Source organism: Mirounga angustirostris, unplaced genomic scaffold (assembly GCF_029215605.1).
Source record: "Mirounga angustirostris isolate CCGP_5_RB_7025 unplaced genomic scaffold, mMirAng1.0.hap1 SCAF_3, whole genome shotgun sequence".
In the NCBI taxonomy this organism is placed as follows: Eukaryota; Metazoa; Chordata; class Mammalia; order Carnivora; family Phocidae; genus Mirounga; species Mirounga angustirostris.
The window spans coordinates 186,234,519-186,247,927 of record NW_026991711.1 but is presented as its reverse complement, the minus strand read 5'-3'; the positions used below and the strand labels follow the sequence as shown (position 1 = coordinate 186,247,927).

General features: G+C 40.9%; 2 protein-coding genes across 17 annotated transcripts in view; one reads left to right on the top strand and one right to left on the bottom strand.

The window, feature by feature from the left end:
* The window catches only part of FBXO36 (F-box protein 36), a 90,735-nt gene extending 78,165 nt beyond the window's left edge, over nucleotides 1-12,570 (bottom strand). The window contains exon 1 of the mRNA XM_045867796.3: nucleotides 12,239-12,570. Coding sequence (XP_045723752.1) covers nucleotides 12,239-12,334 — 96 coding nt within the window. The 5' untranslated portion in view covers nucleotides 12,335-12,570. The remainder of the gene's footprint in view (nucleotides 1-12,238) is intronic.
* TRIP12 (thyroid hormone receptor interactor 12) overlaps nucleotides 11,597-13,409 on the top strand; it is a 141,892-nt gene continuing 140,079 nt past the window's right edge. For 13 of the 16 annotated variants that reach the window (XM_045867792.3, XM_045867793.3, XM_045867791.3 and 10 more), the window contains exon 1: nucleotides 12,821-12,979. The gene's annotated coding sequence lies outside the window, so the exon portion shown is untranslated. Of the gene's footprint in view, nucleotides 11,694-11,896; nucleotides 11,965-12,820; nucleotides 12,980-13,167; nucleotides 13,305-13,409 lie in introns of those variants that run through there. The other 3 variants (XM_064587208.1, XM_064587207.1, XM_045867778.3) reach the window with 3 other exon arrangements.

Below are 13,409 nucleotides of genomic sequence, written 5' to 3'. Positions count from 1 at the left end.
CACGTATCTGTGTCCAAGTTGGTTTTTTTTTTTTTTTTTTTTAAGCTTTAATTCAGGTCATCCTTTAACTTTAGAAATTGTATTATTCTGCTAGAGTTGTTCTAACACAGTACCACAGACTGGATGGCTTAAACATAAATTTATTTTCTCATAGTTCTGTAACATAGAAGTCAAGGTGCTGGCAGGTTGGCTGCTTCTGAATCTTTTCTCCATGGCTTGTAAATGGCTATCTTTTCTCTGTGTCTTTACATGGTCTTCTGTCTGTGCATATCTGTGTCCTAATCTCTTCTTATAAGGACACCATATTGGATTAGGGCCTACCCCAATGACCTTTTTTTTTTAATAGATTGAAAAAAACTAAGGCACAAATATAGACTGAGAAACAGCAACATTAATGTGGGCATAAAGGCAAGCAGCATTTGAGTTGCCATAAACCCAGAAGAACCTGGAAATAAGAATCCATGGGCTATATAAAGAAGGGAAGCATTTCAAGAAAAGGCTGATTAGGGGCGCCTGGGTGGCTCAGTCGTTAAGCGTCTGCCTTCGGCTCAGGTCATGATCCCAGGGTCCTGGGATCGAGCCCCGCATCGGGCTCCCTGCTCAGCGGGAAGCCTGCTTCTCCCTCTCCCACTCCTCCTGCTTGTGTTGCCTCTCTCTCTGTGTCTCTCTCTGTCAAATAAATAAATAAAATCTTTAAAAAAAAAAGACAAGACTGATTAACAGCATGAACGGTTGTAAGATATCCTTTAGATTTGGCAATTATAGAGTTATTAAGTAACATAACAGGAGTAAGAGGGGGAGGTAAGAGTTGTCTTAAGGAATGAATGAGAGAAAGGGCCATGGAAGCAGTGAGTACTTTGTGAAGGAAAAGAATAAGAACAGAAAGGGATGTAGGGTCAAGGATGTGATTTTTTTTTTTTTTTTAAGGTGGCAACTTGAAGAGAAAGAGTACTTCAAGAGTAATTTATTGGATATTAATCTCTGAATCATTCTGAGTCATTCATTGTTTTCATTGAAAAATTCTTTTTCTTTTTTTAAAATGGAAACGAAGCTGAGATGTAGCTGTAGCATTTGGGAAAAGCCCAGACAGAGTAAGGCCAGCCAAAGGTTATTCTCTGCTTGACCATAATGTACAGATCCCAGGCAATTTACTTTAAACTCTCTAAATCCCAGTTTCTCATCTATATAACAATGGTACCCATTTTATAAGGTTGTTGCAAGAATTAAATGCCTCACCTGTTACAAGCACTCAATAATGTTGAATATTATTATAATGATTAGGTTTGTTATTAAGAGGTGGCTTTAGAGGGATCAAGCAAATTCTATTTGATTGTGGATTTTAATATGGTTCTTAGGTGAATAACTGTTCATTGAGACCTTCAGTAAAACAAAACAAAGCAAAACAACAAACTGATTTTTTACTTAAGTAATCAGGTCTATTTCAATGCTAAATCATACTTTAACCCCACAGTGAAGATTTTTCTTTTTAAAATATTTTATTTATTTGAGAAAGAGAGGGAGAGAGAGCACAGCCAGGGGGAGGGGCAGAGGGAGGAGAAGCACTCCCCACTGAGCAGGGAGCCTGACACGGGGTTCCATCCCAGGACCCTGGGATCATGACCTGAGCCGAAGGCAGATGCTTAACTGACTGAGCCACCCAGGCGCCCCCACAGTGAAGATTTTTGAAAGTGAAGACTGTCAACCAATCTCTCCAAATCCCTAAATAATTCTATAAGCCATTTAGAACTTCTAAACATACATTTTTAAGATTTTATTTATTTTTGAGAGAGAGAGCATGAGTGGGGGAGAGGAGCAGAGGGAGCAGCAGACTCCCCTGCTAGGGAGGAGCCTGACACGGGACTCAATCTCAGGATCCTGATATCATGACCTGAGCTGAAGGCAGATGCCCAACCGACTGAGCCACCTGGGTGCCCCTAGAAATTCTAAATATTACGTAGATGTTAGAATACTAGCATAGGTTATTTATTAAAAAAAAAAAAATCAATTTATTTAAACTAAAAAAAACAAAAAATCACCCATTTCTCCCAATTCCAAACCCCTGCCTCTGGCAACTACCAATCTGTTATATCTGTGAGCTTGGTATATATATATGTGTGTGTGTGTGTGTGTACTTTGATATTTATATATATTTATATAAATATATATATTAAATTTCACATATAAGAGAGATCATATAGTATTTGTCTTTTTCTGTCTGCCTTATTTCATTTAGCATAATACCCTCTGGGTCCATCTATGTTGTTACAAATAGCAAGATTTCTTCTTTTTTATGGCTGAATAATATTCTGGGGTGTGTGTGTGTGTGTGTGTGTGTGTGTGTGTACTACAACATCTTTGTCCACTTGTCCAATGGTAGACACTTAAGTTGTTTCCATATCTTGGCTATTATAAATAATGCTGCAATGAACATGGGGGTGCATGTCTTTTGAATTAGTATTTTTGTTTTCCTTGGATAAACACCCAGAAGTCGAATTGCTCATATGGTAGTTCTATTTTTAATTTTTTGAAGAATCTCCATACTGTTTCTCACCAACAGCACACAAGGGCTTCCTTTTCTCCACATTTTCAGCAACACTTATTGTCTTTTTGAAACTAGCCATTCAGACAGGAATGAGGCAGTATTTCATTGTTGTTTTGATCTGTATTTCCCTGATGATTAAATGTAGAGCATCTTTTTGTGTACCTCTTGGCCATTGGTATGTCTTCCTCGGAAAAATGTCTATCCGTATCTTCTGCCCACTGAAAAATTGGATTTGTTTTTGTTTTTTGCTATTGAGTTGTATGAGTTCTTTATATATTGTGGATATTAGTCCCTTATCAGATATATCATTTGCAAATGTCTTCTCTCGTTCAGTACATTTCCCTTTCATTTTGTTGATGGCTTCCTTTGCTATGTTGAAGCTTTTAAGTTTGATGTAGTCCCACTTGTTTACATTTTTGCTTTTGCTTTGGGTGTCAGATTGAAAAAGTCATCACCAAGACTTATGTCAAGAAGCTTACTGCCTCTGTTTTCTCTCAGGATTTTTATGGTTGCAGGTCTTACATTTGTCTTTAGTCCATTTTGAGTTTGTGTATGGTATAAGAGAGTGGTCTATTTTCATTCTTTTGCATGTGACTAATTTTCCTAACATCATTTATTGAAGAAACTGTCCTTTCCCCAGTGTATATTCTTGTCTCCTTTGTCATAAATTAAATGACCATACATGTGTGGGTTTATTTCTGGGCTCTCTATTCTGATCCATTGATCTGCCTATTTTTGTGCCAATACCACACTGTTTTAATTACTATAGCTTTACAATACAGTTTGAAATCAGGGAGTATGACACTTCCAGCTTTGTTTTTCTAAATCAAGATTGGTTTGGCCATTCAGGGTCTTTTATGAATTCATACAAATTTTAGGACTGTTTGTTCTATTTCTGTGAAAAATGCCATTAGAATTTCAATAGGGATTGCACTGAATACGTATATTGCTTTGAGTAACACGTATATTTTAACAGTATTAATTCTTCCAATCCATGAATATGGAATATCTTTCCATTTATTTGTGTCTTCTTCAATTTCTTTCACTAATGTCTTGTAGTTTTCAATGTACAGGTCTTTCACCTCCTTGGTTAAATTTATTTATTGGTACTTTAAATCTTTTTGACATAATTATAAATGGAATTGTTTTCTTAATTTGGGAGTGGCAGGCAGAGGGAGAAGCAGGCTCCCTGGTGAGCAAGGAGCCCGAAGTGGGACTGGATCCCAGGACCCTGGGATAATGACCTGAGCCGAAGGCAGACACTTAACCGACTGAGCCACCCAGGCATCCCCAAACTTTATTTTAAGTGTACTTGGTCTGCCATTCTTTTCCTTTATGGGTTCCAGATTTGAGTTTTATGTAGACTCTACTTCCAGACTCAAATAATATTCTCCCTTATTTTCTTATGATACTTTCCTAGTGTATGTTTGTGTGTATAACATATACTTCTTCAATCCATATAAAATATTTTTAATAGTATGAGATAGGGATTTAGTTAATTTTTTCTATTTTGTGGCTTTTTTGATAGCCAGTTGTTACAGTAATTATTCAATGGTTCTTCATTTCCCCACTGATTTCAAATGTTAAGTGGGCATTTTATTTTTTATTTATTTATTTTTATTGGAGGGATTGGGAAAGGAGGGGCAGAGGAAGAGAGAGAGAGAAAATCTTAAGCAGGCTCCAAGCACAGCGCAGGGCTGGACATGGGGCTCGATCTCACAACCCTGAAATCATGACCTGAAGGGAAATTAAGAGTCAGACGCTTAGCTGATGAGCCACCCAGTTGCCCCTTAAGCAGGCATTTTATTTTATTTTTTATTATTATTATTTTTTTAAGATTTTTATTTATTTATTCATTAGAGACAGAGAGAGAGAGAGAGAGGCAGAGGGAGAAGCAGGCTCCGAAGGAGCAGGGAGCCCGATGCGGGCCTCAATCCCAGGACCCTGAGATCATGACCTGAGCCGAAGGCAGACGCTCAACCATCTGAGCCACCCAGGCGCCCGTAAGCAGGCATTTTAGATGAGACTCAAAGGAGGGGGAGAATTTGGATGTGGGGGTCTGACAGGAAGTGACTCACATGACTGGGGCCAAATTCACAGGGACAGCATGAGAAAATGATGGATGTTCTTTAAGGAATGCTGAGTATGGTGGTCCTGGAGCCAGGAAGCGCTCAGTTTATAATAACCTCAATAATAATTTAAAGAAAAACAGCAACCTTGAATTTTAGTATATAGCTAAGACCTTTTTTTGTTTTTTGTTTTTTTATTTTTTAAAAATTATCCATTCAGAATAGAAACTTTCTACAACCTTGAAATAAAAGGAAATACCTTAAACCTGATTTGAAAAAACCTACAGCACACATCATACTCTATGGCAAAATACCAAAAGCCTTCCCCATAAGTCTAGGAACAAGACAAGAATGCCTGGTGTCATCTTCTTTCTTCAACATTTTAGTGGAAGTCCTAGCCAATGTCATAAGGCAAGGACAAATAAGATATGAGGATTAGAAAGGAAGAAATATGTCACTATTCACAGAGGACATGAATGTGTCAGAAAATCTAAAAAAATATGAAGTATTAAAATTAGTAAGTGGCTTGGTAAGATCACCAGATATAAGGATATTTACTAGAAGCAAAAATCAACTGTTTTTATTAGTAGCTACAAATAGAAAATACAATTTTAAGAAGCAATATAACTTTAGTCAAACACCTAAAAATCTAACAAAATATATGTAAGATTTCTATATTATAAGAAATCCCTAACCAAAATTAAGGAATACTTAAAAAAAAACTTCTAAAAAGAAGGATATACTATATTTGTGGATTGGAAACTTGATATTGTAAAGATGTCAATTCACCATAAATGGAGCTATATATCCATTGCAATCCCAATCAAAACACCAATAGGTATTTTTGTGGAAATACAAGCTAAGTGTAAAAATAAAAAAAATAGAAATAAAATAGGAGTCAAGAGTTTCTATAATCATTTTTATGGAAAAGGTGAAATTTAGGGGTGTCTGGGTGGCTCAGTCAGTTAAGTGTCTGCCTTCAGCCCGGGTCATGATCCCAGAATCCTGGGATCGGGTCCCACATCCGGGGTCATTGCTCAGGGGGGGAGCCTGCTTCTCCCTCTGCCCCTCCCCCCGCTCGCATTTTCTCTCTCTCTCAGATAAATAAATAAAATCTTAAAAAAAAAAAAAAAGGTGAAATATGGCTGATTTGGCATTGGAAGAAGACAATACAATGTAAATATTTAAACATTTCTTCAGTATTTGCTGCTCTTGTACCAGGCACACTGCTGGCTATTTTCCAGTTAGCATTCCCCAAAACCTCAGCTCCTGAGTTGCTCAGAGATAAAAGGGTTCCACAGTCACAAGCCTATAGGAAAAGCTCCATGGTACAGTCTCCTCTTGAGAGATTCATGGTGGACAGCAGGATTTTAAGGCTCTGACAAATTCCGGAGAAGAGAAGAAAATAGATTGTTTAACCCAGGATTTTCCAATCTTATTTGATCATACAAGCTCTCTTTGAGAAACACTGGCCTGGAGTGCTTTTTATATGTATCTGTTCTTACCACATCTGTGAAATAGCCAAGAGCTGAATTGTTCATTTTATGGATGAAGAAATGGAACCTCAGGCAGCTAAAGACTTATATAGGTCACATAGCTACTAATACAGAATCTTCAATGCAAATCTATATATATAAAAAAAAATCTAGTACTTTTTCCAGGATGAAACACTACTTATATGCAAAATAGCATTTTAGAAATGGAATAAACCTTTGTGATCTCTTGGAGTGGTAACCTTATAATGTTGATGAGACAACTGGGGCCCAGACAAATTAAGTGCCTTGCCCCAGGTCAAGAGCTTACAGACAGCAGGAGGAATAAAAGAATCCATGACTCAGTGACTCCCAATTAAGTGCTCTACTGCCCCATATAATTAGGAGACAAATATGTGTCAATGTAGGGTGAGACCAAATTAACTGCCCAGATGGAGCAGGTGCTCACAGATGCTGAATGAACGATTTACCTGAGAAAAGAAGATACTGGAGCTCTGTCAGGCTGTCATGTAATTTTGAAATGAGGGTTTAGGAGCCACTTGACAACTGGGTTATAATATGGTAGAGCACTGAATATTGTCATTTTTAAGAATTTAACCCCTTATTTGTATTATTTTATCCCTCTCTCCCAAAAGGTGCACGTCACTTTGAAAAACTAAAAGGAATTTAAATTTCTGATCAAAAGCAATTTCACAGCTGGAATTGGGTACATCCTGGAGTGTCACAGGTTGGGAATCATTTTTCTGAAATGTGTCAGATCTGAGGACTAGAAGGATAATGCAGTAGGCATGAACACCTGGCCAAACCTGTAGGGCAGGGAAGGGTGTTCACTGCAGGTGCTGCTGTCGGAAAGAGCAGGAGGGAAAACCAAAACACTCTTGAGGAGGGCCTCGAGCAGGGCTGGGCTGAAAGTTCTAAGAGTGAGGAAGGGAAAAGCCTCTATTTAACAGCAGAGGGAAAAATGAGGAACTTTGGGAGACAAAGAGCCAGCCCCCCAAAAGGGGAGAAGTCGATCTTAAGTAACAGGGAAGAGGAAAATGAGCAAATGCAAGCATTCCACTGAATTCTGGACTTTAAAAGGAGCAGCAGTCGTTGTGTGTAGCAACGTTTTGGCTGTGGCTGAATGGGCGAAATAGCTTGACATCTGCAGAAACATTCAGTCTATCAGTGGGAGACATTCCCTTAGGGACAAGGAAAGAGTAACCAGAAACAAAAAAGGAATGTATGTTTTATGCTCCTTTGCTTTATCTTCTCCATGTATGTTACTCTTGGGGACCTTATGTGGGGAGCGGGGCTAGAGCAGAGGATGATTTAGGAGTTCCTGGGTCCCCTGGGGAAATACCATCACGATATCAATTTGACTGCACCTCATCCTCCTTCCAAAATGTGCAACCTGGTGTCTAGTTAATATAATTTTAATTTACTTGACAAGTTCTGTTCTCTAATAGTTCATTAGTACTATCTCACCCCCAACAAAACAAGAGAAGATAATCCTTTACTTTCTCAAAAGTAATTATTACCGGGGCGCCTGGGTGGCTCAGTTGGTTAAGCGACTGACTTAGGCTCAGGTCATGATCCTGGAGTCCCTGGATCGAGTCCCGCATCGGGCTCCCTGCTTGGCAGGGAGCCTGCTTCTCCCTCTGACCCTTCCCTCTCTCATGTGCTCTCTCTCTCATTCTCTCTGTCTCAAATAAATAAATAAAAATCTTTAAAAAAAAAAGTAATTATTACCTACATTAAAAACTAAAAAGCAAAAACACGTAAAATCAGGAGTTTCTAGACATTAAAATTTCCTAAGTAACCATCAGCCCGCTTGCACCCTCTAAATTTGTTGAATCAGAACCGCTCCCCCCCCCCCCCCCCCGCAGTCAGTAGACTCTGGTGACACAGTTACTAATGCTGCCCATCATGTAATGTGGGAGGTGGCTCAGAGGTGGTACCCGTGCAACAGATGCAAGTTCAAGTACAGAGCAGGACAATTTCTCAGAGAATATGCTATCCACTCACATTTTCATTTTCAATTTTTATTGCTTTTCTCGGATTATAAAAATAAATGGTCATTGTAGAAAAACTCAGATCTTTCAAAAATATGTAATGCAGAAAGTGAAAGCAACCAAAATTCCATCCCTCAGAGTGAAGCGCTTCAACTGTTTCCTCTAACATTTATTTAAATTTCATTGACATTTATTTAAAACAAAATAAAACTATTGCGGTGGTCCTTTTTTCAAGCGGGATCATGGTAATGTTTAACTCAGCAACTTATTTTTCTTGCTTAAGATCTGGTCTACTAAAGAGATCCATCATATTGTTGTTAAAAGGTTGCATAGTATTCTCTGGTATGAATGATTCAGTTTAACCAGATTTCCACTAATGGAAAAATGTTTTTACAATTATTTCACTCTGGTGGACTTCTTGCTCACCTAGTACATAGGTGAAAGCATTCTTGCATTTAAAATCCTAGAAATGGATTTGCAGGGTCAAAGGGTGCATGTATTAACATTTTTATTAGGCTGTGCTTGAATCTTAAATCTTTAAAATTGCTGTGCAGTTTGAAACAGTACCGGCCTGATTCTTTGTTGCAAAGTCTAAAACATCAGCCACTAAATCTAGTTTTAATTCCTTTTTCAGAAGTCTTTGGAGAGGACAGTTTCCTATCACAGGCTGGCATGGAACCTCATGTGTTTTCTGTCAGTGCTACAACTCTAATGCACGTTAAAAATATTTGTTATTTTTGAGGGGTGAGCTTTTGGAATTTTTTTTTTTTTTCAGATGACATTAGCTTTAGGTATCTTTCTGGAGTTTTTAGTAGCTTAAGTAAGATAGGCAAATTAAGGTAATCTATCACTCATTCTTCCTCCTTTCATTCGCTGGAGTGACATCACATATTGGTGCTCTTGGGACGACTGCTTAACACAAGTCCAAGAATCTGCCAATTCTCATCTACTTCGCATACAGTTACTGTTTCTAGCAGTTTTCCAGTATTTGTCACATTAAGCTTAAGTCACCATGGGTGACTATCTTAAGCAATACTTCCACTTCAAGAGAACGAAGATGACAGAATTTCAACAGTAAAAGCCTGGTAATAGTACCGTCCCAAGCCTCCTACTCTAAAGTGATTTTTGCTTCCTCTGGACTCAGATTTTAAATCATCGGTCCTATTCATTAACTAGGCGATGAACTTCCTTTGTTCTTAAAAAGCCATTTCAGTGTTTATATGAATCAAATCACTAACTATATTCTCTCACCTAGATTATATGCTCCACAAGAGGAGGGATTTTGTTTGGTTCACTGATGTTTCCCCAGCATCCAGAACAGTACCTGCACATAAAAGTTGCTTAATACATATTTGTGGAATGAAAGATGAATTCTTTGAAGGCAGAAATCTTATATTTTGCATCTCCATAGTAAATGCCAACTTGCTGATTAAATTAAGGAAAGGATCTTCACTCAGGAACACAATTTAAGACTTTCTTAGAAGCAAAGTGTGGAGTATCCCTTGCCTAAATAATATTCAAGGTTCTTTCCAGCTCTAACTTACCATGAATCTAGTAGTTTTCAAAGAATTAGAATCCAATATAAGAAAATATATATACTACTAAAACTAGAGTGAATATAACTGGGTAAATCTTTGATTTAGAAAGCAGTGCAGTGATTCTCCTAAGCCTTCAGATCATTATAAAGATCAAATGTGAGAAACTATATTGATTACAAACTATATTCTATAAGTGCCTTTTTGGGAAAAAACAAAAAATCATGGCATCGAGTTGTTAACTGGGAATGCCTCTATAAGCATAAAAATATGTATTTAATGTTACTGTATAAGCAAGAAGGCAAAGAAAATATTTATGTACAACATTTATATTCTGGACTATAAGAATGGTGGTATGACCCTAATGAGAGAGATATCTGCCTTCATATCCATGTCAAATGTTTAGTTATCTGAATTTAAAGCCAATAAAAGTAAAAGCAGTGAGAAAGAATAAAAAAGAGAATCAGAGGGACAGAAAGATCCATCTAAATCTGGGGCATATTTCGAATAATATACAACATTTTTGGAAATAAAGGAAGAAAGAGAGAGGAAAAATTTTAGAAAGTCACTCCAGAAAAAGTCCATCTTATAAAACTCATTTTAATTCTAGTCTTTTAGTACTTATTTATGTCAGACCACCTCTTAGTGGATGTTTGGTTTCCTGTGCTGAGCCTTAGAAAAATTATCTTGTGGTCAGAAAATAGCATATTCTCAAGTCGGTTGACTGAAAAGACTGTTTTTTTGGCTTACTATTTTTTACAACAAATTTTACTTTAAAAAGAGAGTGAATTAATCAGATTTGAGAACTGTAGTGGATATAATCTGTCTGCTTAAAAAAGAAAATGAATCAGCCTGAAAAGGATTTTATATAGAAGCAATTGACATGAAGAATAGGGCCTGAAATGAAAGCCAGTTTTTGATCTGCGAAAGAAAGAAAGAAAAGGAAAAGAAAATGAAGAAGAAAAGAGGGAAAGCTTTAAGAATCCTTGGGTGGGGGAGGGGGGGGGCTTCATAAAACACAGTAGTTAGAAGAAGGCGTGTGCCCAAGTTAGACTACAGAGCAAAGTCTGAACATCAACAACAGAAGCATTCTTGGGGAAAACTAATGCCAGGAGCACTCTTATGGTTAATTTACTAAAATAAAAAGGTAAACAAGTATTCATTTGTTGAAGCTCAGGACATGACAGTACACAAACAGTACACTTGTAATACCGGACCTTCAAGAAAAAGAAATCCTCAAAAAAAAATTTTTAAAAGACAAATTATGGAAAAAAACTGTAAACATTAGAACATTTTAACTTCGGTGAGGTAGATGAAAATAGAAAACGAAGTATGAATATGGTAAGATGTTACTGCTTTCAATCATTAATGTTAGAAAGTGAAAAATTGTTAGGATCATACATCTTAAGACAATGGAAAATGGTCCTAAAAATGTACAAAAAATGGATTTTAGCGTTTAAGAAAATTCCAATTAATGTGTAAAAATTCCCCTTCCAAAAATGTTCAATTAAATATTTAAGTATGACAGGCTATCATGTTTTATTATTGATATACTTGCAATATTTATAAATCTCAGGTTAAAAAAATAAAATATTTATTATTTTTAAAAGATGCTTTTAAAGCTAAAAAAAAAAAAAGCATTCTCTGCCCACTTAAGGGCTCACGGGAAAATTCATGCAATATTCAATATCTACACCAAAACAAATATATACAAAGTTCTAAATTTCATTTTATAGAAACACCATCTATTAAAGTACTAGGTGGTTTATCTCAGTGACAGGCTTAAGCTCAGCCAGGAATCAGAAAACGTGTTCCGAGTGAAGGCCCAGTTCAACTTGATCATTTCATGAGCACAAGAAATCATCCAAAAGCCCACCTTAAATAGCTAAAGTAGTCATAAAAATAGGCTGATGGTTACTTTACTCCAGCGATACCATAATCCTCGGTCTTATTGTTGTGGAGCAGATGTCATCATGGGTGGGGCTGACGCGCAGAGCAGCTGAAACATTTTTGTACCACCCCCCGCACACTTTCAATGGGATAGAAGGGGCTCCAGGAAGGTAAGGGGAAAGCTCTCAACAATTAATTCCTACTAGAGATAAGGAAGTTTTGATGTGGTCGTGGTACGCGTGAAGACCACAATGAGATTTAAAAACCCCCCCATGATTAACTCCTACCCTGGAAAAGAGATCGTCCCTTTCTCCCCTCCCCTGCCGACTCCTCCTTGGGACACTTGGCTGAGTCTTTCTTTCTCTCCTTCCCACGCGGAGGTGAGGCTGCACGCAAGCCAGGGACGCCTGTTTTTCTCTTCGCGCGGAGGGAACTCTGCGGGTAGGAACCCCGGGCGGCCGGAAGGGAGCGGGCGGCGATGTGGGAAGGCAAAAGAAGCTCGCCAGGGTCGAGCCGGGCTGGGGTTGGGAAAAGACACGCCGGCCCCCGAGGAGCCGGCCGAGGAGGCCGAGGTGACGAGGGAAATCTCCCGGCTCGGAGCTGGGACCGGACGCTTCCGGCGGGCCACAGTCGCTCTCGGCCTAGCGCGGCTCGCGTTCCGCGCTCCACCGGAGCGGCAGGGAGTTAGAGAGGGTAAACCGCGCCTCGCACTTGCCTGGGAGCGGGTGACCAATAACTGGTAATAGTCTTTGCTCGGCGCTGGGCCTTGTCCTACAATTTCGAACAGAGTCTCCGGCAGCCACGACGCCATCTTGGGACGCCACCGCCGTCGCTAAGACAACCAGGAAGGGGCGGGGCTTGATTGGGGTCATGGGGCCAAAGCCCTAGTTTCAATCGAACCCCGCTTTTGGGCTAGCAGGGGGTTTCTGCCTTGGGGTGATCGACCTCTTTCCCAAGAGTCAGAGGGAACTCTGGCCCGTGAAATTTCAACCCTCTGGTCCCCGGTGACCCGAAAGGGAATTAGTTCCTGCTACCATGGAGGGGAGGGGGTGACCCCGGCGGAGGGATACCAAGCACAGCCCTACATTCCCCTTCCTGGTCCCTCGAAGGGATCGGGAGGAGACCTCAGGCCGCTGGGAGAGAGTCGCTTGGGGCGGTGGGGGAGGGAGGGGCGATGTGATGGGCCGCGAGTAGGCAGCGGGGCCTTTCCCGCGGACGAGCTCGTCAGCCCGAGCCGGCGGGCAAAATAGTTCCCGGAGGGTGTTGGAACGGGCGGGGAGGGAGGCGTCGCGGGCGGAGGCGCACGCCGGCCGCGGTGCTGCGGCTCAGCTGATAATTGAAGGGACCCGAGGAGCCGCCGCCGCCGCCGCCGCCGCCGCCGGGGGGGGTGGGGGGAGCGAGTGGAAGTTACTGCCGCGCCACCGAGTCCGGACCGGAGACTTTGGGGCCCAACTAGGTAATTGGGGCGCAGTTCCGAGCGGCCGGGCCAGGCTTGGGGGAGGGGGCTGTGCCGAGGGGTTGGGGGGGCGGTCGAGGGGGGGGGGTGGGGAGGAGCTGGAACAGAAAGTCCCAGGAAGCCCGGTTGTGTCATCGCCGCGATTCGGCCCCCGCTCGGCCTGCTCCCGGCGGCGGCGGCGGCGGCGGCGGGGCCGCGGAAGGACCGGGCTGGGGGTTGACGGGCGAGGCGCTCGAGGGAGACCGGGGCCGGGCGGGAGCGGGGGGGGTTAGCTGGGTCCCTCCTCCGGCCCCCCGCGATGAGGAGGGCCCTTCACGGAACCGGGGTAAGGCGTGCGGGTCTTGGGGAGCCCGGTGGTGGCCGGGGGGGCCGGAAGTGGGCTTTGGAGCTTGGGGGGCGTCTAGGAAGCGAGAAAGTGGGGGGCCGGAAG